The sequence below is a fragment of the Zonotrichia albicollis genome, chromosome 5 (assembly GCF_047830755.1).
Source record: "Zonotrichia albicollis isolate bZonAlb1 chromosome 5, bZonAlb1.hap1, whole genome shotgun sequence".
Classification (NCBI taxonomy): Eukaryota; Metazoa; Chordata; class Aves; order Passeriformes; family Passerellidae; genus Zonotrichia; species Zonotrichia albicollis.
Window position 1 is genome coordinate 6,907,993 of NC_133823.1, and position 23,453 is coordinate 6,931,445.

The 23,453-nt window shown below is 59.7% G+C and overlaps 2 protein-coding genes across 19 annotated transcripts in view; both read left to right on the forward strand.

Annotated features, from left to right (window-relative positions):
- The window catches only part of LOC141729121 (transcription factor COE4-like), a 31,510-nt gene extending 17,961 nt beyond the window's left edge, over positions 1-13,549 (forward strand). For 2 of the 11 annotated variants that reach the window (XM_074540704.1, XM_074540706.1), the window contains 10 exons: positions 1,837-1,954; positions 3,786-3,916; positions 3,990-4,116; positions 5,444-5,532; positions 6,194-6,259; positions 6,921-7,062; positions 8,390-8,569; positions 9,283-9,474; positions 10,969-11,381; positions 11,420-13,549. In XM_074540704.1, the coding sequence (XP_074396805.1) occupies positions 1,837-1,954; positions 3,786-3,916; positions 3,990-4,116; positions 5,444-5,532; positions 6,194-6,259; positions 6,921-7,062; positions 8,390-8,569; positions 9,283-9,474; positions 10,969-11,039 (1,116 nt within the window). In that variant the 3' untranslated portion in view covers positions 11,040-11,381; positions 11,420-13,549. Of the gene's footprint in view, positions 1-1,836; positions 1,955-3,782; positions 3,917-3,989; positions 4,117-4,163; positions 4,228-5,443; positions 5,533-6,193; positions 6,260-6,920; positions 7,063-8,389; positions 8,570-9,282; positions 9,475-10,924 lie in introns of all 11 variants that reach the window. The other 9 variants (XM_074540702.1, XM_074540696.1, XM_074540700.1 and 6 more) reach the window with 9 other exon arrangements.
- A 3,919-nt stretch (positions 13,550-17,468) lies between these two features.
- The window catches only part of DYSF (dysferlin), a 74,735-nt gene continuing 68,750 nt past the window's right edge, over positions 17,469-23,453 (forward strand). For 5 of the 8 annotated variants that reach the window (XM_074540707.1, XM_074540708.1, XM_074540712.1 and 2 more), the window contains exons 1-4: positions 17,469-17,583; positions 21,531-21,586; positions 22,092-22,183; positions 23,269-23,374. In XM_074540707.1, the coding sequence (XP_074396808.1) occupies positions 17,496-17,583; positions 21,531-21,586; positions 22,092-22,183; positions 23,269-23,374 (342 nt within the window). In that variant the 5' untranslated portion in view covers positions 17,469-17,495. Of the gene's footprint in view, positions 17,584-19,524; positions 19,910-21,530; positions 21,587-22,091; positions 22,184-23,268; positions 23,375-23,453 lie in introns of those variants that run through there. The other 3 variants (XM_074540711.1, XM_074540713.1, XM_074540709.1) reach the window with 2 other exon arrangements.

The following is a 23,453-nucleotide window of genomic DNA, read 5'->3' on the forward strand; positions in this document are numbered from 1 at the left end:
GACCCTAAAAAGGATTTGGGGGGGGGTCCCTTATGGGGTGGCCCTAAAGGGGTTTGGGGTCCCCTGCATGGAAATTGAGGGAGTGGGAGTGGCCCTAAAAGGGATTTGGGGTCTCCGGGAGGGGCTGGGGCAGGGAAGACCTGGAGGAATTTGGGGGATGACCCTAAAAGGGGTTTGGGGGTCCTGAGGGGGCCTCAGGGGGATTTGGGGTCCCCTCGGAAATTTAGGGGCACTGGGAGTGGCCCTAAAAGGGGTTTGGGGTTCTCTGGGGGGAATTAGGGGGAGTGGAGGTGGCCCTAAAAAGGATTTAGGGTCTCCTGGAGGGACTGGGGAGGGAGAAGACCTGAGGGAATTTGGGGCACTGGGGGTGGTCCCAAAAGGGGTTTGAGGGGTCCTGAGGGGTCCTGAGGGGACTTCAATGGGGTTTGTGGTCCCCTGGGGGGAACTGGGGGATTGGAGGTGGCCCTAGAAGGGGTTTGGGGGGGATCCCTTAGGGGGTGGCCCTGAAAGTGGTTTGGGTTTCTCTGAGGGGAATTTGGGGGGCTGGAGGTGACCCTAAAAGGGGTTTGGGGTCACTTGGAGGGAATTTGGGGCACTGAGGGTGGCCCTAAAAGGGGTTTGAGGTCCCCTGAGGGGAATTTGAGGGAGAGGTTGTGACCCTAAAAGGGATTTGGGGGAGGTCTCTGAGGGGGTGGCCCTAAAATGGGTTTGGGTTTCCCTGGGAGGAACTTGGAGGACTTGGGGTGGTCCTAAAAGGGGTTTGGGGTCACCTGAGGGGGCTTTAAGGGAGTTTGGGGTCACTTGGAGGGATTTGAGGGCTGGAGGTGGCCCTAAAAGGGATTTGGGGTCCTCTGGAAGGAGTTTGGAAGAATTGGGGTTACCCTAAAAGGGGTTTGGGTTCCCTTGGGGGGATTTAGGGTCTCCCGGAGGGGCTGGGGCAGGGAAGACTGGGGAGAATTTGAGGGGCTGGGGGTGACCCTAAAAGGGGTTTGGGGTCCCTTAGGGGGGAATTTGGGGTGGTCCCAAGGGGGCCTCAAGGGGGTTTGGGGTCCCCTTGGGGGACCTTGGGGCACTGGGGGTGACCCTAAAAGGGGTTTGGGGTCCCCTGGGTGTCCCCTGGGGGAAGGAGCTCGGCAGTCTGGGGGTCCCCAGGAGGGGCTGGTGACCCCAGGCTGTGCGGGCCACCCTCGGGCCACCGCTGTGACACCACGGGGACACCACAGCGGGTCCCCACTGTGGTGTGACAGGACTGTGACAGAGATGGGGACATTGTGGCGACATCATGGGGACAGCACAGGGACACCACACACAGCATCCCTGTGATGTGACAGGGATGGGGACACCATGGGGACATTGTGGGGACACCACATACAGCGTCCCTGCGGTGTGACAGGGCCATGTCAGGGGAGGGGACATCATGGGGACACTACACACAGCGTCTCTGCGGTGTGACAGGGCTGTGACAGGGATAGGGACACCATGGGGACAACACAGGGACACCACACACAGCATCCCTGCAGTGTGACAGGGCCATGTCAGGGGAGGTGACATCATGGGGACATTGTGGGGACACCACACACAGTGTGCCTGCAGTGTGACAGGGCTGTGACTGAGATGGGGACATCACAGAGACACCACACAGTGTCCCTGTGGTATGACAGAGATGGGGACACTGTGGGACATCGTGGGGACACCACTTACAGCATCCCCGCTCTGTGACAGGGCTGTGACAGGGGAGGGGACACCCCTGGGACACTGTAGGAACAGCACACCCAGTGCCCCTGTGGTGTCCCCAGCCAGGTCACCCCGGGGTGACGGTGTCCCTTGTCCCCGCAGGTGGTGGTGTCCACCACGGTGCACGTGGACGGCCACGTCCTGGCCGTGTCCGACAACATGTTTGTCCACAACAACTCCAAGCACGGCCGGCGCGCCCGACGCCTCGACCCCTCTGAAGGTCAGGGGACACCTGGGGACATCTTGGGGACATGTGTTGGGAGCCTGCCAGCATGGCCTGGCACCCCCTGGGTGATTCCTGCTGTCCCCACCGTGCTGTCCCCACCGTGCTGTCCCCAATGTTTGTGCCCATCCATGGTTGGGTGTCCATGGGTTCCTTCCCCTTGGTGTCACCGTGGCCACCTTGGGGACATCTTGAGGATATCTTGGGGACATGTTTTGGGACCCTGCCAGTGTGACCTGGCACCCCTGGGACAATATCTGTGTCCCCACCCTGCTGTCCCCACCCTGCTGTCCCCAGTGTCTTTGCCTGTCCATGGTTGGGTGTCCATGGGGTGCCTCCCCACCTGTGTCACCATGGCCATCTTGGGGACATCCTGGGGACATGCCATATGGCCTGGCATCCCCCAGGTGATCCATTTGTCCCCACCCTGCTGTCCCCAATATCTGGTGGACCTATCCATGGGTGTCTCTCTTTGTCCCCACTTGTGTCACCATGGCCACCTTGGGGACATCTTGGGGACAAGTTTTGGGAGCCCCTAGCCTGACCTGGCACCCCCAGGTGATCCCTGTGTCCCCACCCTGCTGTCCCCAAGTGTCTGTGCCCATCCATGCTGGGTGTCCATGGGTGCCTCTGTCCCCACTTGTGTCACCGTGATCGCACGTGCGTGTCCCCAGCCATGTCCATGTGGCCACCTGTGATTGTCCCCATTTGTGTCCATACGTCTGTCCCTGGTCACGTCCCTGTGGCCACTTGTGTGTCCCCAGCCATGCCCATGTCCCTGTGTCCCCATATCTGTCCCAATCCATATCCCCATGCCCCCATGGCCTCCTGTGTCTGTCCCAGTCCATGCCCTCATGTCCCCATCCATGTCCCCATGTCTGTCCTCATCCATGTCCATGTCCCCATGCCTGTCCCTGTGTCCCCATGCCTGTCCCCACATCTGTAATGATCCATGCCCATGTTTCCATCTATATCTGTGTGCCCATTCTGGTCCCCATGTCCCCACATCTGTCCCACTCCATGTCCCCATACCTGTCCTTGTGTCCTCATGTCTGTCCCACTCCATGTCCATGCCCATGTCCCCATTCCTGTCCCCTCTTCCCTGTCCCCCTCCACCCCTCTGTCCCCACCATCTCTGTCCTTGTCCCCTCTACCCCATTGCTGTCCCTGTCCCTCCCCACCCCTCTGTTCCTGTCCCCATGTCCCCATGCCTGTCCCCATGTCAGTCCCACTCCATGTCCATGTCCCTATGGCTGTCCCCGTGTCCCCGTGCCTGTCCCAGTCCATGTCCCCATGCCTGTCCCCCTCACCCCTCTGTCCCCACCATCCCCGTCCCTGTCCCCCCCCACCCCTCTGTCCCTGTCCCCCCCACCCCTCTGTCCCTGTCCCCATATCCCCATGTCTGTCCCACTCCATGTCCATGTCCCCGTGCCTGTCCTCTCCACCCTCTGTCCCTGCCTTCGCTGTCCCTGTCTTGCCACTCCTCTGTCCCTGTCCCACCCCTCCCTCCCTGCCATAGCTGTCCCTGCCATTGCTGTCCCTGTCCCCCTCACCCCTCATTCCCCACCATCCCTGTCCCCTTCACCCCTCTGTCCCTGTCCCCTCCACCCCATCACTGTCCCTGTGCCCCCCACCCATCTGTCCCTGCCATCTCTGTCCCTGTCCCTGGCCCTCTGTCCCTGTCCCCCCTCCCACATTGCTGTCCCTGTCCCCTCCACCCTATCTCTGTCCCTGTGCCCTCCACCCCTCTGTCCCCACCACTGCTGTCCCTGTCCCCCTCCTCTCTGTCCCTGTCCCCCCCCACGGCTGTCGCTGTCCCCTCCAGCAGCCACCCCCTGCATCAAGGCCATCAGCCCCAGCGAGGGCTGGACCACGGGCGGTGCCACCGTCATTGTCATCGGGGACAACTTCTTCGATGGCCTCCAGGTGCTCTTCGGCACCGTGCTGGTGTGGAGCGAGGTACGGCCGGGCTGGGGTGGGGACACCTTGGGGACACTGTGGGGACACCACTGAGGCCGTGTCCCCCCCGCAGCTCATCACCCCCCACGCCATCCGCGTGCAGACGCCCCCCCGGCACATCCCGGGGGTCGTGGAGGTGACATTGTCCTACAAGGCCAAGCACTTCTGCAAGGGTGCCCCGGGACGCTTCGTCTACACCGGTGAGGGACACAGGGACAGGGACAGTGGGGACATTGGGGATGGGGAGGTGACATTGTCCTACAAGGCCAAGCACTTCTGCAAGGGCGCCCCGGGACGCTTTGTCTACACCGGTGAGGGACACAGGGACAGTGGGGACATTGGGGATGGGGAGGGGACATTGCCCTACAAGGCCAAGCAAGGGAGCCCTGGGACGCTTCGTCTACACTGGTGTGGGACAATGGGGACAGCGGGGATGGGGACATTGGGGGTGGGGAGGGGACATTGCCCTACAAGGCCAAGCGCTTCTGCAAGGGCGCCCCGGGACGCTTCGTCTACACCGGTGAGGGGCAATGGGGACAGGGACAGTGGGGATGGGTGGGGACAGCAGGGATGGGGAGGGGACATTGGGACTGTGGTGGGGACATCAGGACTGGACTGGGGACAGTGGAACTGGGGACATCGGGATTGGGACTGGGACGTCAGGACTGGGGTGGGGACATTGGGGTGGGGACATTGGGACTGGGGTGGGGCCATTGGGACTGGGGGCATTGGGGCTGGGGTGGGGATATAGGGCTTGGGGAGGGGACATTAGGACTGGGGACATTGGGGCTGGGGTGGGGACATTAGGACTGGAGACATTGGGATTGGGAACGGGACACCTGGGATTGAGATAGGGACACCCAGGAATGGGATAGAGACCCAATCCTAGAAGGCCAACTGGGATTGGGATAGAGACCACTGGGAATGGGATGGATTCACCTGGGACTGGGATGGGGACATTGGGATTGGTGTGGGGACATCTGGGAATGGGGTAGAGACTGCTGGGATTGGGATGGGGACGCCTGGGAATGGGATGGAGAGCACTGGGATTGGGATGGCAACACCTGGGATTGAGATGGGGACATCAGGACTGGGATGGGGACATTGGGATTGGGATGGGGATGCCTGGGAATGGGATGAGGACACCTGGGATTTAGATGGGGACGCCTGGAAAAGGGATGGTGACATCGGGATTGGAATGGGGACACCTGGGAATGGGATAGAGTCTTGGGATTGAGACCTGGGAAGGGGACACATAACCCCAAAAAGGGGTGGAGAACCCTGGGACTGGGATTGGGATGGAAAGTCCTGGGTTGGTGACACCTGGAATTGGGATGGGGACACCTGGGACTGTGTCACGCACTCGTGGCATGGGGACACAAACCCCAGGAAAGGAACACAGACCCCGGGAAGGGGACGGAGCCCCTGTGACAGTGACACAGACAGCCAGGACAGTGCCCTGGACCTTGGGACAATGTCCCAGCCCATGGGACACTGTGACAGTGGTGGCGATGTCCCCTGTCCCAGCCCTGAACGAGCCCACCATCGATTACGGGTTCCAGCGGCTGCAGAAGGTGATCCCGCGGCACCCCGGGGACCCCGAGCGCCTGCCCAAGGTAGGGAACAGTGACAGTGACACCCCGGGAGGACAGGAGGGACACCCTGGGCACACAGGGACTCCCTGGCAGTGCCCCAGGGGCAAAGGGCAGGGAGGGGGTGACAGTTGTTGTGTCCCCTGGGTGTGGCAGGGGTTGGGGAAATGGGGGGGTCATTGGGGACACAAAACGGGGACATGGGGGAGTCACCGGGGACACAGAATTGGGGCGTCAGGGGTGGTGACTGGGGGGACATGGTGGGGACATGGGGGGACCATGGGAGGGCCAAGGGAGTGGTCACTGGAGGCACAGAGTGGAGACACAGGGGGGGTCATTGGGGACACAGAATGGGGACATGAGGGGGGTCACTGGGGACACAGAATGGGGGCATCAGGGATGGTGACCAGGGGGACACAGTGGAGTCATTGGGGACACAGAATAGGGACACGGGGTGACCATGGAGGGGACAAGGGGGTGGTCATTGGGGACATAGAATGAGGGGGGCAGGAGGGACACAGGGGGGTCTTTGAGGACACAGAATAAGGACATGGGGGGACCATGAGGGGACACAGGGGCATCATTGGAGATACAGAATGGGGACACAGGGGACTATAGAGGGTGGGCTGGGGGTGCAGCACCCACGACCCCCCTGTCCTCTCCCCTGTCCCCTTGCTGTCCCCAGGAGGTGCTGCTGAAGCGCGCGGCCGACCTGGTGGAGGCGCTCTATGGGGTCCCCCACAGCAACCAGGTGTGTGGGGACACCCCTGGGACCCCCTTGGGGACACCCCTGGGACCCCCTTGGGGACACCCCTGGGACCCCCCACCCTGGGACCCCCCACCCTGGGACCCCCTCGAGTCTCCCCCTGCCACACCTGGAGGGTCCCGGTCCCCTCCCCAGCCCTGGGAGGTGACACCAGCTGGGACAGTCCCAGACACCCCAGGCCCATCCCAGGGTCACCCCAGGCTCTGTGGGTGGTGGGGTGACACCGAGGGGTGGCACTGTGGAGTGGCAGCAAGGGTGACACCTAGGGGTGGCACTGTGGGGTGACACCAAGAGGTGACACTTCAGGGCACCATGGAGGGGTGACAGTGAGAGGTGACACTTGAGGGTGACGCTGTGCTGGAGGGTGACACTGTGGGGTGGCACAGAGAGGTGACCCTGAGGGCTGGCACCAAGGGCTTACTCTGTGGGATGACACTGTGAGGTGACACTGAGGGGTGGCACTGTGGGGTGACACCAAGGGGTATCACCAAGGAGTTACTCTGTGGGGTGGCACCATGCTGGAGGGTGACACTGTAGGGTGACACTGTGAGGTGACCCTGCGAAGTGGCCCTGTAGGGTGCCACCCAGAGGTGCCACCAAGCAGTGCCACCCTCCCTCGGTGGTGACACCGCTGCCGTGTCCCCAGGACGTGCTGCTGAAGCGGGCGGCCGACGTGGCCGAGGCGCTCTACAGTGTCCCCAGGGCCCCCGCGCATGTCACTGTCCCCTCCTTCGGCGGGGGACAGCTCGGCCTCGCCATGGGTGACTCCCCGCAGGGCTCCGAACAAGGTGCGTAGTGTCCTCGGGGTGGCAGGAGGGCTTTTGTCACCTCCCCGGGCGGTGCCACCTGTCGCTGTTCCCTCAGGGCTCCCCATAAATTGTGCAGTGGCCTTGAGGTGACCTCGGGGTGGCGGGAAGGTTTGTGTCCCCTCCCTGGGTGGTGCCACCTGTTGCTGTCCCCTCTGAGCTCTGTCCAAGGTGCGCGGTGACCTCAAGGTGGGGAGGGCGGTCTGGAGAGTCTCTGTCCCCTCTCCAGGAGGTGCCACCATGTCGTTGTCCCCTCAGGGCTCCCCATAAGGTGCACGATGGCTTCGGGAGTTGTGTCCCCTGTGCAGGCAGTCACACTGTGTCCCTGTCCCCTCAGGTCTCCGCATAAAGTGTGGGATGGCCTTGAGGTGACCTCGGGGTGGCAGGAGGGCTTTTGTCCCCTCCCCGGGTGGTGCCACCCATCGCTGTCCCCTCTGGGCTCTCAGCAAGGTGCACGATGGCCTCGGGGGTGTTGTGTCCTCTCCCCAGCAGGTGCCACCTGTGGCTGTCCCCTCAGTGCTCCCTATAAAGTGTGCGATGGCCTTGAGGTGGCCTTGAGGTGGCAGGAGGGCTTCCGCCCCCTCCCCGGGTGGTGCCACCTGTCGCTGTCCCCTCAGTGCTCCCCATAAAGTGTGCAATGGTCTCGAGGTCACCTCAGGGTGGCAGGAAGGTTTTTGTCCCCTCCCCGGGTGGTGCCACCTGTTCCTGTCCCCTCAGAGCTCCCTATAAGGTGTGCACTTGACTCGGGGCGTTGTGTCCCCTGTGCAGGCGGTGCCACCGTGTGGCTGTCCCCTCAGGGCTCTGACCAAGGTGCGCGATGGCCTCGAGGTGGCCTCGGGGTGGCAGGAGGGTTTTTGTCCCCTCCCTGGCAGGTGCCACCCATCCCTGTCCCCTCTGAGCTCTATCCAAGGTGCGCGGTGGCCTCGGGGGGTTGTGTCCCCTGTGCAGGAGGTGTCACCCTGTCCCTGTCCCCTCAGGGCTCTGACCTAAGTGCGAGGTGACCTCGGGGTGGCCTCAGGGTGGTGAGAGGGCTTTTGTCCCCTCTCCAGCGGATGCCACCCAGCCCTGTCCCTTCAGGGCTCCCCATAATGTGCGCGGTGGCCTCGGGGCGTTGTGTCCCTTGTGCAGGCGGTGCCACCGTGTCCCTGTCCCCTCTGAGCTCTGTCCAAGGTGCGCGGTGGCCTCGGGGGGTTGTGTCCCCTGTGCAGGCGGTGGCACCGTGTCGCGGTGTCCCCGGGGCGGGGTGGGGGCGGTCCGGAGAGCCCTTGTCCCCTCTCCAGGAGGTGCCACCGTGTCGCTGTCCCCGCAGGGTTCTCGCGCAGCCCCGGGACGCCCCCGGCGCGGGGGTTCGGCCCCCCGGGCTCGGCCCCCCAGCCCGGCTTTGCCGGGGCCACCGGCGGCTTCGGCGGGGCCACCATGGCCGGCCTGGGCGTGCCCGGGTCCCCCCCGAACTTCCTGAACGGCTCCACCGCCACCTCCCCCTACGCCAGTGAGTGACACGCCTGGGGACACCCATGGATGGGGTGGGGGGCACGGGGGGGGGTCCCCAAAGCCGTGTGACAGCCCTGGGGGGGTCCTGACGGGGGGTTCATGGCCCCAAAGTCACTCTGGGGTCCCTGAGGGTCCTCAGAGTCATGGGCCAGCCCTATGGGGTCCCCAAAGCCGTGTGACAACACTGGAGTGTCCCCAAAGCCATCACTGAGGGTGGGAGAGGGAGTGGGGACATGATCAGGTGAGGTGGGACAGCTCTGTCCTTTTCCCTGTCCCCATCCTGGCCCATCGTTGTCATTGTCCCTGTCCCTGCCTCTCTCCCTGTTCCTGTTCCCATTCCTGTGCCTGTCCCTGTCCCCTTCCCTGTCCTGTCCCCATCTCTGGCCCCATCCTGGCCCTGTCCTTGTCCCTGTCTCTGCCTCTCTCCCTGTACCCATCCCTGTCCTTGCCCCTTCCCTGCCCTGTCCCTGTCCCCATTCTGGTCCTGTCCCCTTCTCTGTCTCTGCCTCTCTCCCTGTTCCCATCCCCATTCCTCCCTGTCCCTGTCCTCACCCTGTCCCCATCCTGTCCCTGTGTCTGCCTCTCTCCCTGTCCCCATGCCTGGCCTTATCCTGTCCCTGCCTCTCTCCCTGTCCCTATTCCTGTCCCCGTCCCACCCCCTTGCGGTGTCCCCTGTCCCCATCCGAGCCGTGTGTGTGGCTGTCCCCTCAGTCCTGCCTGCCAGTCCCCCTCTGGGCTCCTCATCCGTCGCTGTCACCTCGGGCGGGGGCACTGCCACCTCTCCGGGTGGCTTCTCCTTCTCCCCGGTGACGATGATCTCGGCCGTGAAGCAGAAGAGCGCCTTCGCCCCCGTGCTGCGCCCGCCGGGGTCCCCCCCGCCTGCCTGCGCCAGCGCCCTGCAAGGTCAGCCTGTCCCCAAGGCCACCAAGGCCACCGCGGTCCCCGACACACAGCCCCGGGTGGCTCCTGCCGCATGGAGGGTCCCCGGTGTCACCACACTGCTGATGTCCTGTCCCTGGGCATGGCTGGGGCTGCCCTGAGCCACCCGTGTCCCTCTCTGTCCCCAGTGTCCCCACTATCCCAAAGGTCCATGACATCAGTCCTCAGGTGGCCCCAGCCCCATGGAGGGTCCCTGATGTCACCACACTCCAGATGTCCTGTATCTGGGCATGGTTGGGGCTGCCCTGTGCCATCCGTGTCCCTAGGGTCCCTGACATCTGTCCCCAGTGTCCCCAGGGTCCCTGACATCTGTCCCCAGCCCCATGGAGGGTCCCCACTGTCACCATGTCCCTTGCACCTTCCTGGCTCTCTGGTCAGGGCTCTGCCCTGTGCCACCCGTGTCCCTCTCTGTCCCCAGGGGCCCTGACATCTGTCCCCAACCCCATGGAGGGTCCTTGGTGTCACCACACTGCTGATGTTCTGTACATGGGCATAGTTGGGGCTGCCCTGCCCTGCCACCCGTGTCCCCAGGGTCCCTGACATCTGTCCCCAGTGTCCCCAGGGTCCCTGACATCTGTCCCCAGCCCCATGGAGGGTCCCCAGTATCACCACACTGCTAATGTCCTATGCCTGGGCATGGCTGGGACTGCCCTGTGCCACCCGTGTCCCTCTCTGTCCCCAGCGTCCCCAAGGTCCCTGACATCTGCCCCTGGGTGACCCTGTCCCACAGAGTGACCTCGGTGTCACTGTAGTCCTTGGACCTGCTCAATGTCCCGCCAATGAGCGTGGCTGGAGCTGCCCTGTGCCACCCTGGGGCCTGTCCCCCCCATGTCCCCAGTGTCCCCAAGGTCCCCAGTGTCCCCAACACCCACCCCAAGTCCCCCTGCCCAATGGAGGGTCCTTGATGTCCCTGCCCATGTGATGCCCACGCCTAGGATTGTCCCATGCCACCTGCATCCCTGTCCTGCTCTGTCCCCAGTGTCCCCAGTACCCACCTTGAGTCCCCCTGCCCCACAGAGAGTCCCCAATGTCACCGCACTCCCTGCCTGATGTCCCTGCCCATGTGACACCCATACCTGGGGTTGTCCAATGCCACCCGCATCCCTGTCCCCAAGGTCCCGCTGTGTCCCCAAGGTCCCCAGTGTCCCCAACACCCACCCCGAGTCCCCCTACCCCACAGAGAGTCCCCAGTGTCACCGCACTCCCTGTCTGATGTCCCTGCCCGTGTGACACCCATACCTGGGGTTGTCCAATGCCACCCGTGTCCCTGTCCCGCTGTGTCCCCAAGGTCCCCCGTGTCCTCAACACCCACCCTGAGTCCCCCTGCCCCACGGAGGGTCTCCGATGTCACTGCACTCCCTTCCTGATGTCCCTGCCCTGTGCCACCCACATCCCTGTCCCGCTCTGTCTCCAGTGTCCCCAATGTCCCCCGGCTGACGCTGTCCCCACCCTGCCCAGACCCAGCTTTCGAGGACTCAGACAAATTCCACGCTCCGGCGCGGCCGCTCCAGGGATTGGCCTATTCCTAAGGACGGCGTCTCCGGAGGGGCTCCGGATCCCCCATCCCGCCGGGACAAGGACTGGGGACATCCCTGTCCCCTCCCCTCGGAGCTGGGTGGAGCCGCCAGGCCCAGCGGGATGAGGGGACCCAGCCCCCCGATGTCCCCACCCCGGGTGGCCCTGGCCTGGCCCGGCTGAGGGGGGACTCGGGGAAATCCTGGAATGAGCCAGAATTCCTGGGTTTGGCCTCGGGAAGAGGTGGAGAGAGCCGGGAATGGGGCGGAGGAGGGAGAGGGGTGGAGGTGCCGGGATGGGCGGGAGGGGTGGTCCAGAATGGGAGGGATGATCCAGAAAAGGATGGATGATCCAAGGTGGGATGGATGATCCAAGGTGGGATGGATGACCCAAGGTGGGATCGAAGCTCTGGAAAAGGATGAATGATACAAGGTGGGATGGATGCTCCGGGATGAGATGGATCATCCAAGGTGGGATGGATGTTCCAAGGTGGAATGCAAGCTCTGGAAAAGAATGGATGATCCAAGGTGGGATGGATGCTCTGGGTTGAGATGGACACTCCAGGATGGGATGGAAGCTCCAGGTTGGGAGGGATGTTCTAAGGTGGGATGAATCATCCAAGGTGGGATGGATGCTTCAGGTGGAATGGATGATCCAAGGTGGGATGGATGCTCTGGAATGAGATGGATGTTCCAAGGTAGGACGGATGTTCCGAGGTGGGATGGATCATCCAAGGTGGGATGGATGCTCTCAGATGAGATGGACACTCCAGGATGGGATGGAAGCTCTGGAAAGGGATGGAAGTTCCAAGGTGGGATGGATGTTCCAAGGTAGGATGGATGCTTCAGGTGGGATGGATGTTCCAAGGTAGGATGGAAGCTCTGGAAAAGGATGGATGATCCAAGGTAAGATGGATGCTCCAGGATGGGTTGGATGATCCAAGGTAGGATGGATGATCCTGGTGGGATGGAAGCTCCAGGTCAGGATGGATCATCCAAGGTGGGATGAGTGCTTCAGGTGGGATGGATGTTCCAACAAGGAATGGATGCTCTGGAAAAGGATGATCCAAGGTGTGATGGATGCTCCAGGATGGATTGGATGATCCAAGGTGGAATGGAAGCTTTGGAAAAGGATGGATGATCCAAGGTGGGATGGATGCTCTGGGATGAGATGGATGCTCCAGGTTGGGATGCACAATCCAAGACGGGATGGATCATCCAAGGTGGGATGAATATTCCGAGGTGGGATGGAAGCTGTGGAAAAGGATGGATGATCCAAGGTAAGATGGATATCCAGGCTGGGATAGAAACTCCAGGATGGGTTGGATGATCCTGGTGGGATGGATTATCCAAGATGGGATGGAAGCTTTGGAAAAGGATGGATGATCCAAGGTGGGATGGATGCTCTGGGATGAGATGGATGCACCAGGTTGGGATGCATGATCCAAGGCAGGATGGATGATCCAGGTGGGATGGGTGTTCAACATAGGATGGATACTCCAGAAAAGGATGCTCCAGGTGGGATGGAAGCTTAAGGATGGGTTGGATGTTCCAAGGTGGGATGGATGATCCAAAGTGAGGTGGGTGATCCAGGATGGGATGGATACTCCAGGATGGAAGGGATGTTCTAGGTGGGATGGATGATCCAAGTGGAATAGATGTTCCAATGATGGGTGGATGCTCCAGAAAAGGATAATCCAAGGTGGGATGGCTGCTTCAGGTTTGAAGGGACGTTCTAGGTGGGATGGAAGCTCTGGAAAAGGATGAATGATCCAAAGTGGGATGGATGCCCTGGAATAGGGTGGATATTGAGGATTAGAGGGATGATCCAAGAGAAGATGGATGCTCCTGGGCAGGGGGGATGATCTGGAGTGGGATGGATGGATGGATGGATGGATGGATGGATGGATGGATGGATGGATGGATTCTCCAAGCCAGGAGGGCTGATGTGGGACAGGATGGATGCTCCCAGGATAGATGGATGCTCCAAGGTGGGATGGATGCTCCGGGTGGGAATATCCTGGATCCCCCAGGACGGGATGGATGCTCCGGTGGGACTCAGCTCCTCCTGCCTTTCCCGGCTCTCTCCCTGCTCCAATCCAGAGCCTCACTCACAATTCCAGAATCTGATCCCGGATCTCCTGTCCAGGATCAGGATCCTGATGCCACCCGGGGCATGGGGACACCGCTGTCCCCTGCCATTAATTATTGCCATTATTATCGATATTAATTACCAGAACTGTTTTGACCACGGGGAGGGGGGAGGTCCCTGGGTGTCCCTGTCCCCTCCCCCAGCCGGGAGTTTTGTACATAAAACGGGAAGAATTCCCAACATTCCCCCCTTTATCCCCACTCGGGGGTCGCTCGTGTCCCTCCCCTCCGTGTCTGTCCCCTCTCGGTGTCACCGCGTGTCCCCCCCACGCCGGGCTGGGGGGTGACCCTTGGGGACAATGTTCCCCCCACTCGCGGAGGTGGCGCAGGGCATGGCCGGGGGCCCGAATGGGAATTAAAGACCTCGTGGAAAAGCTGCGAGTCCCGGGATTTGTCACCCCCCCGGATGGTGACACCGGTGTCACCCCGCTGTCCCCACCCCTTGGGGACACGGCGGGGATGTCCCCACGCCCGGCCCCGGCTCATTCCCAGCGCTGGAATCCCGGGAATGCTGCAGGCCCCAGCCCCCCAGGCCACCCCCGGTCCCCTCCAGCTGCGGTGTCACCTCTTGTCACCTCCCCCCGCCCCCGCGCGCCGGGATGAGCGCAGGAGGAGCTGGAATTAATTGCGTTAATCAAGAAAGGTTAATGAGGAGGCGGCGGTGCCAGCGCGGGGAGCGGGGGGGTGGCACAGCTGGCACCGGCACGGGGATGGCGACACCGGGCGGGGACACCGAGCGGCGACACGGGGCTGGGGACACCACCGTGGGGACAGCTGGGGACCCCCGTGGGGACGGGGGTGACACTGTGACCAGCCTGGGGTGGTGGCACCGTGAGTGAGCACGTGTGGCAGGGGTGGTGGGGACACATGCAGGGGTTGGGGACAGTCACAGGCGATGGGGACATGCACAGGTATTGGTGACATGCAGAGGTGTTGGGGACACTTACATGGCACATGTTGGGGACAGTCACAGGTGTTGGGGAGAGTCACAGGTGGTGGGGACACGCAAGTGGCACATGCCGTGGGGGCACTCCTATGTGTTGGGGACATGCACAGATGGTGGGGACATGTGGTGGGGACACTCATATGGCACAGGTGCTGGGGACACACATGTGTCACTTCTAATGGGGACGTTGACAGGTGGTGAGTTCATGCCAGGTGTTGGGGACATGAGGTGGGGACAGACCGGTGGCACAGGTGGTGGGGACAGTCACAGGTGTTGGGGACACACAGATGGCACAAGGGGACATGCATGTGGCACTTCCCATGGGGACACTCACATGGCACAGGTGTTGGGGACACACATGTGACACTTCCCATGGGGACATTGGCAGGTTGTGAATTCATGCTCAAGTGTTGGGGACATGAGGTGGGGACAAACCGGTGGCACAGGTGGTGGGTACACACAGATAGGAAATGGGGACATGTGGCACGTGCTGTGGGGACATTCACAGGTGTTGGGGACATACATGGCACTTGTCATGGGGACACTCAAGTGGTAGGAACTTGTCCGGGTGTTGGGGACACACATGTGACACACTGCAGGGACACACAGGGGTTGGGGACAGGCATGTGGCATGTGCTGTGGGGACAGTCACAGGTGTTGGGGACATGCATGTGGCACATGCCATGGGGACAATCCCAGGTGTTGGGGACATGCAGAGGGACCATGCACATGGCACAGGCGGTGGGGACACACTCAGGGCACCGGTCACAGGGACAACCCTGTGGTGGCACTGGTGGTGGGGACACTCACAGGGCCTGGGGACACTCACGTGGCACAGGGGCTGGGGACATGCACTGGTGGCCCTTCCCATTCCCATGGGTGCCCTCGGCTTTGATCTCTCCCAAATCCCGAATTTCCCCCAAATCCTGAATTTCCCCCAAACCCCCAGGTCCCAGTCCTGGCTCTGCAGGGTTTGGGGTCGCGGCAGATCCTGGGATTTGGGGCTGGGAAAAATGGGAAGGGACAAAGCCAAGAGGGAAAACTGGAATGGGATAAACCTAAAGAGGGGAAAGTGGGAATGGGGTCAGATAAACCCAAAGGGGGAAAAACTGGAATGGATCAGATAAACCCAAAGGGGGAAAAACTGGAATGGAGTCAGATAGACCCAAAGAAGGGAAAATGGGAATGGGATAAACCCAAAGAGGGGAAAGCAGGAATGAGGGGATGGGATCAGGGGGATATCAGTGAAAAGGGGGATCCCAAATTCTGGATCCAATCCTAGTCTGGGGCAGGATCAGGGATCCCAGATTCCAGATCCCAGCTCCCATCCCAGTTTGGGGTGAGACTGGGTATCCTGGATCCCATCCTGTTTTGGGGTCAGATCAGGGATCCCAGATGCCATCCTGGTTTGGGGCGGGACTGGAGATCCCAGATCCCAGATCCTGGATCCCATCTCAGTTTTGTGCAGGATTGGGGATCCCAGATCCCAAATTCTGGATCCCATCCTGGTTTGGGGTGAGACTGGGGATCCTGGATCCTATCCCAGTTTGGGGCAGGATCAGGGATCCCAGATTCCAGATCCCATCCCAGTTTGGAGTGATATTGGGGATCCCAGATCCCAATCCCATCCTGGCTTGGGGTGAGATCGGGGATCCCGGATCCTGGATCTCATCGTGGTTTGGGGAAGGATCAGGGATCCCAGATCCCATCCCGGTTTGGGGCAGGATTTGGCATCCTAGATCCTGGATCCTATTGCAATTTGGGGTAGGATTGGGGATCCCAGACTCCAGATCCTATCCTGGTTTGGGCCAGGACTGGAGATCCCAGATCCTGGACCCCATCCCAGTTTGGGGCAGGATCGGGGATCCTAGATTCCAGATCCTGGGTCCCATCCCAGTTTGGGGTGAGATCAAGGATCCTAGATCCCGTCCCAGTTTCGGGCAGGATTTGGGATCCTAGATCCTGGATCCTGTCCTGGTTTGGGGTGAGGTTGGGGATCCCAGATCCTGGGTCCTATCTCAGTTTGGGGAGGGATCAGGGATCTCAGATTCCAGATCCTGGATCCTATCTCAGTTTGGGGAGGGATCAGGGATCTCAGATTCCAGATCCTGGATCCCATCCTGGTTTGGGGTGAGATGAGGGGTCCAGATCCGATCCTGGTTTGGGGTGGGACTTGGGATCCCAGATTCCAGATTCCAGATCCTGGTTTGGGATGAGATCAGGGATCTCAGATCCCCATCCCCTTCCAATTAGGGGCAGGACCAGAGATCCCAAATTCCAGATCCCAATCCCATCCCGGTTTGGGGCAGGATCAGGGATCTCAGATTTCAGATCCCAATCCCATCCCGGTTTGGGGTGGGATCTCCCAGAGCCACTTTCTGGGAAAGGCCGGGGCTGAAAGAATTCCCAAAATAGCCGGGGGCGGGGCCAGTCCCAGCTGTTCCCGCTGGGAATGCAAATCCCATAACGGGGACGGGGACCCCGAAATCCCCCTGGGAAGTGGGAACCCCAAATTCCCATTTCAGGGAAAACTGGGGAGGTGGGGATCCCAAAATTCCCTCCTTAGGCATAACGGGGGGATTGAGGACCCCAAAATCCTTCCCAGTGTCCCCAAAGTGGGGGGGGAGACCCAAAAATTCCCTCCTTGGGGATGATGGGGGAGTGAGGACCCCAAAATTTCCCCGCTTTGGGACAATGGGAAAGTGGGGACCCCAAAATTCCCTCCTGGTGACAATTTAGGGCTGTAGGGACCCCAAAATCCCCCTGATGTCCCCAAAGGGAGGGTGGGGACCCAAAAATTCCCTCCTTGGTGACAGTGGGGGGGGTGGGGACCCCAAAATTCCCTCTTGGGGAAATGGAGGGGGTGGGGACCCCAAAATCCCTCCTGATGGCCCCAAAGAGAGGGTGGGGTCCCCAAAATTCCCTCTTGGGGACACTTTAGGGCTATAGGGATCCCCAAATCCCTCTCGATGTTCCCAAAGGGGGGTGGAGACCCCAAAATTCCTGCCTTGGGGACAATGGGAAACTGGGGACCCCAAAATTCCCTCTTGGGGTCACTGAGGGAGTGGGCACCCCAATATCCCTCCCAGTGCCCCTAAAGGAGGAGGGAGAACCCCAAAATTTCTGCCTTTGGGGCAATGGGAAAATGGGGACCCCAAAACTCTCTCTTGGGGATAATGTGTGGCTGCGGTGTCCCCAAAACTCCCCCCGTTGTCCCCAAGGGGGAGGTGGCGCCGCAGCCCCGCCCCTCCCCCACCCCCGGGGCCGGGTCCCTTTAAGGGGGCGGAGCTTTGGAAGGGGGAGGGGGGGAAAATCCCGGGATTTTTTTTTTTTTTTGGGAAGGGGGGGGATGCAGAGGGGTGGGGGAGGGGACGATGCTCCGCGTCTTCGTCCTGCGGGCCGAAAATGTCCTCACAGGCGACAGCGACATCAGCGACACCTACTGCTCCTCCACGTTCCAAGGTGGGGAAAGAAACCCCTCGGGATTTGGGGTGGATTTGGGGGATTTTGGGGGGAATTCTGGGGGGAGATTCGGCCACGCCCGGCTCGGTCCTAAAAGTTGGGATGGGGCTGGAAGAGCGGCGGGGGCGGGTCCCCCCTGTCCCCGTTGTCGCCGCCACCCCTGTGGTGTCCCCTCCCCGTTCCGAAATGTCAAGATCCAGAGGGGAAAAAAGTCGGGATTTTGGGATTTTTTTGGGGGGATTTTGGCGGTCCTAAATGTTGGGATGGGGCTGGAAGCGCTGCCAGTCCCCCCTGTCCCCATTGTCGCCGCCACCCCTTTGGTGTCCCCTCCCCGTTCCAGCGTCAGAAACTCTAGGGGGAAGGAGGGGGAGAAAATCGGGATTTAGGGGAATTTTGGTTTTTTTTTTTGGGATAAATGTGAGGGAATTTTAGCCCGAGAAGTCGGGATGGGGTTGGAAGAGCCGCGGGTCCGCGCTGTCCCCTCTGTGGTGGCACTTGGGGACCCCCCTAAAGCCACCCCCGGTCCCCGCCGCGGATATTTTGGGATTTTGCGTACGGAGGGGCGGGGGGGACACGGGGACGATCCCAAATTTGGGAATTGTCCCTTCCCGGGGTCCCTTCCCGGGGTCCTTTCCCCACTGGGGACAAAAGTGACACTGAGGGGACAAAGGACAGAGTGACGTCACGGATTGGTTGGGATTTTTAGGTTTTTTTTTTTTTTTTTAATGGGAAAAAGCGGCTTTTGGGGATTTCCTGGGTGTTCGTGGATGAGGGAGCGGTCCCGGTTTTCCATAGGATTCTCCCGGTGTGGGTGTGGCATTCCCGGTGTTCTTCTCATCCTGAATTCCCAGATTTTGGGGTTTTGGTGTTCCCAGGAATTCCCAAATCCCAGCATCCTCAGGCCTTGTAGGATCCTGAAATTCCCAGGGATTTACTTCCTATCCCTGAGGTTCCCAGCATTTCCAAATCCCAGTCCTGGGATATCCTTGGGGTTTCCAGAATTCCTGGGTCTTGATGTTTTGATTTCTCATCCCTGGGAATTGTGGGATCCCTGAATTCCAGGGATTTATTCCCCATCCCTGAGGTTCCCAGCATTCCCAAATCCCAGGGTTTGAGCATCCCTGGGGTTTCCAGAATTCCTGAATTCCCAAGGATTTAATTCCTCATCTCTGGGAATTGCAGCATTCCCAAATTCCTGTGCTGGGTCATCCTCAGGCCTTGGAGCATCGCTAAATCCCAGGGATTCATTCCCCATTTTTGGGGTTCCTACATTCCCAAATCCCAGTGCCAGGTTATCCCTGGGGTTTCTGCAACTCCTGAATTTCCAATGATTAAATTCCCAGATTTCCAATGACTAAATTCCCCATCCCTGGGAACTGCAGCATCCCCAAATCCCAGAAATTTGTTTCCCATCCCTGGAGTTCCCAGCATTCCCAAATCCCACGGTTTGAGCATCCTTGGGCTTTCCAGCATTCCTGAGTTCCCAAGGATTTCATTCCTAGTCCCTGGCAATTGCAGATTCCCTGGATCCTGGTGCTGGGTCATCCTCAGGCCTTGGAGCATCCCAAAATTCCCAGGGATTCATTTCCCATTTTTAGGGTTCCTGGAATTCCCAAATTCTGGTGTTTGGGGGATCCTTGGGGTTCCCAGCATTGCCAAATCCCAGTGCCAGGTTATCACTGGGGTTTCCAGAATTCCTGGATCCCAATGTTTTGATTTCTCATCCCTGGGAATTGTGGGATCCCCAAATCCCAGGGATTCATTCCCCATCTCTGGGAATTGCAGCATTCCCAAATCCTGATGCTGGGTCATCCTCAGGTTTTATAGGATCCCTGAATCCCAGGGATTTATTCCCCATCCCTGAGGTTCCCAGCATTCCCAGATCCCGGAGTTTGAGCATCTCTGGGGTTTCCAGAATTTCTGAATTCCCAAGGATTTAATTCTCCATCCCTGGGAATTGCAGTATTCCCAGATTCCTGTGCTGGGTCATCCTCAGGCCTTGGAGCATCCCTGAATCCCAGGGATTTATTCCCAACTCCCGCCCTCCCCATCTCCCCCCAATCCCAGCTCTCTTCCCACGATCCCGGTTTTTTCCCAGCCCCTCCAGGGGCGTTCCCGTGCCGAGATGGGCCGGACCGGGAAAAGGGGTGGGAATGGGATAAGGGAGAGCGGATCCCGACCCCGGCTTTCCCCATCCCGGCTTTCCCGATCCCGGCTTTCCCGATCCCGGCCATGCTCCGCTGCCGGCTCCAAAGGGCTTCCCAACTTCCCAACCTGGAAAAGCGGGATAAACAAAGCGATCCCGTGGCCAGCCTGACATTCCGAGGTGAGGGAATCCCGATTTTGTATTTTTTTTTTTTTTGGAAGGGAGGGTTTGGAATGTTTTTAGCGGCTCTCAGGAAAATTTGGGATCTGGGAAGCTCCTAAATCCTTGGAAAATCTTTTGCTTTGTGCCTTTTATCCCTCTGATCTCAAAGTTTTTAAATCCACGCTGGAATATCCCTGGGAATTCCATCCCTTGAAATCCTTGAATTCTGCACTGGGATGGATATGAATAATCCCACATGGAGCAGGGGTTATCCCATTTCCGAGGGATGGATTTCCTGGGAAAACTGAGGGGTTTGCACTCCCAAAATTCCCTCTGGAGGACGGCGCTGTCCTGGCATTTTCCTAGAGTTCGAAAAGATGGGGGGAAAAAAAAAATCCAATTTTAAACAAAAATTAGGGAAAAGGACGAGCAGCTCCCGATCCAGGTTTTCCATTTGCTGCTGATCCCATTCCCACCGGGATCCCGCTGGAGAATCCCGGGAGCTCCATCTTCAACCAAATCCCGATCCAGGGCAATTCCAGGGCTCTGAATCCCGGGATATACCAGGAACGAGATGGGAATGAATCTCTGGATGAGGAAAACCAGCGGGATGAGTTTTCCATATTCCCAGAGCCGGGAAGTTCGGCTCTTCCCCAATCCCAAATAGGGAAGGGGTCGCTGAACGGTGCGAAAAGAGCGGAAAACCGGGAATATTTGGAATATCCCGGAGTCTCCCGGGATCTGAGTCACCTCCATTGTTTGGCCTTTTCCTTTTCCTCTTCCCGCGGGGGTCCCTCCCTTGGGATGCGGCGACATTCCAGGAGGGATGAGGGGGGCGTGGCTTTGGGAAGGGGGTGGGTGCATTCCCGGGATTGGGAATGTTGGATTTTGGGGGAATCCCGGGATTCCCACTCGCGGCATTTGGGGGATTCTGGGGAAACTGAGGCACGATCCCGAGGTTTGGGAATGGAGGGAATGGAATGTTTGGGATCTCCCCCGGCTCTTCCCACCCTGAATTCCCAGTCCTTGGAAACCTTTGGATGCTCCTGGGGAAACTGAGGCACAGCAAGGAGGATTTTCCAGTGCATTTTCCAGCCTGGAAGGGTTGGGGATCCAAGTGGGATCTTGGATCCAATCTCTGCATTCCCAGCCCTGGGAAGAGGGAATGGGGCTGGATCCTGATCCTGGGGATTGTGGGAATTTCTGGAAGCTCAGCCCTCGCTGTGAGGAGAGAATGGGATCCAGTCCTGGTCCTGGAAATTTCTGGAATTTCTGCCCCACCTGGGATCAGGGATTGGGATCCAGTCCTCATGCTGGGAATTTTTGGAAGCCCAGTTCCAGCTGGGAGGAGGGAAAGGGTTCTGATCCTGCTCCTGGGAATTGTGGGAATAATCACTGGAAGCTCACCCCTAGCTTAGATCAGGGAATGGGATCTGATCCTACTCGTGGGAGTTGTGGGAATTTCTGGACGTTCAGGTCCAGCTGGGATCAGGGAATAGGATCCAGTTCTGGTCCTGGGAATTCTGGGAATCCCTGGAAGCTCAGCCCCAGCTGAGATCAGAGTTTCACTGTGGGATCCTGATCCCTGGGAAGTTCCCAAACCCCTGGAAGATCCCAATCCCGGTTTTTCTCCTTCCAGGTGTCAAGAAGAGGACAAAGGTCATCAAGAACAACGTGAATCCTGTCTGGAATGAGGTGAGAATTCCCAGTCCCTGGATTTATCCCCATTCCCAGAAAATGCCCGAGTCCAGGTGATTCCCTGGGGCAGAAGCCCCAGGGGAATTTTGGGATCGTTCCCTTTCTGTTCCAGAATTCCAGGCAGAATTCCAATCTCTTCCCCTTCCAGCAAAGTCTTATCCAGACTTGGCACAAATGTTTCAAGGAATTTCCATGGAATGGGAATTTTTCCAGCACCTTTTCCCTTTCAACACTTTCCTTGTGCTCCCATAGGCCAAAATTCCAAAAAAAAAAAAAGGGAATTTGGTGCGAACACGGGCACAGATTTGGGGCTGGAGCAGCTCCTGGAATTTGCTCCTTCCTGGTAATCCATGGCCAAGGAAAACTTTGTCCCAAGGCAACTTTTCCCGGTGAATTTGCTGGGAAATTTGGCTTTGGGAATGCTGTGATTGTGATGGGGTTTGGGATTTGGGTTCTCCACTCCAGACACTGATCCTGGCCTCTCCCTCCTCTTTTTTTCCAGGGATTCGAGTGGGATCTGAAGGGAATCCCTCTGGATCCTGATGCCGAGCTCACCGTGGTGGTCAAGGACCATGAAACCGTGGGGAGAAACAGGTGGGAAAAATTCCGGAGCTGGACACGGCTCCTTCTCCCTTTTCCCATTCCCGGGATTCGTCCGGCTCTTTCCAGACTCCGTGGATTCCCACTGTGGGATGGCCGTGGGAGGCTAGAGCTGCATTTTTGGGCTGCTTCTCTCAGAATCCGGGGGAAATTCCAGCGTTGGAAGGTCGGGAGGACACAGGGGGTGGTTGTTTGGGGACAGACGGACGGACACTTCGGACACTTGGCTGGGATTTGGGAAGGGCTGCCAAGATCATTCCCAAGGCGCCGGCAGTGCCGGGAACGGCGGCGGGAGCGGAGCCTCCGGTTTCCTTCCTCCGGCTGATCCCGGTGCCTCCCCCATTCCAGGGGTTCCCCATGGATCGGGGGCTCCTGCTGGGTGAGGATGGAAGGGATTCCGGTGATTCCCGGCCTTTCCCGGCTCAGTGGGGAGGGAGAGCTGCTTGGAAAAGGGAAAAAAATAGAGGAAGGGATTTATTTTTAGGGGTAAGAGGTTGGGAATGTGGCCTGGGGAGGGAAGGATCCTGATTCCAGGGCTGGAGCTGAGGCTGGAATTGCTGCTGGGCTGAAATCCAAAGGGGGTTGGAATTTGGGGCTGCTCCAACAGCTGGGTGCCCATAAATAGCCACGGGAAAATGGGAGGAGGGTCCTGGATCCCGGAGCAGGAAGATTCCAGCTGGCACCTCCCAGGCTGCTCCAAGCCCCATCCCAGCCTGGCCTTGGGCACTGCCAGGGATCCAGGGGCAGCCACAGCAAATCTGGGAATTCCAGCCCAGCCCCTGCCCACCCTCCCAGCCAGGAATTCCTTGTCAAGATCCCAGCCCAATCTCCCCTTTCCCAGTGGGAGCCATTCCCTGGCTCCTCTCCCTGCAGGCCTTGTCCCCAGTCCCTCTCCAGCTCTCCTGGAGCCCCTTCAGGGACTCTGAGCATTCCCTGGATTTTTCACTTCTCCAGGGGAACATTCCCAGCTCTCCCAGCCTGGCTTCATTTCCGTGGCCTCCTCTGGACTCCCACCCTTGTCTCTGGAATGGTTTGGATGCCCTTGGAGCAGCACTGATCCCTCTCCCTGTTTCCCGCAGGTTTTTGGGAGAATCCCGGGTGCCGCTCCGGGATGTTCTGGGCACTCCCAGCCTGGCAGCCTCGTTCAACCTCCCCCTGCTGGACTCGCGCAAGGAGAGCACCGGGGTGAGCGCCCAGCTCCAGTCTGGGACCAGCTGGGCCTCCCAGTTTGGGACCAGTGTGAGCCATGGCGTGGCCAGGGGGG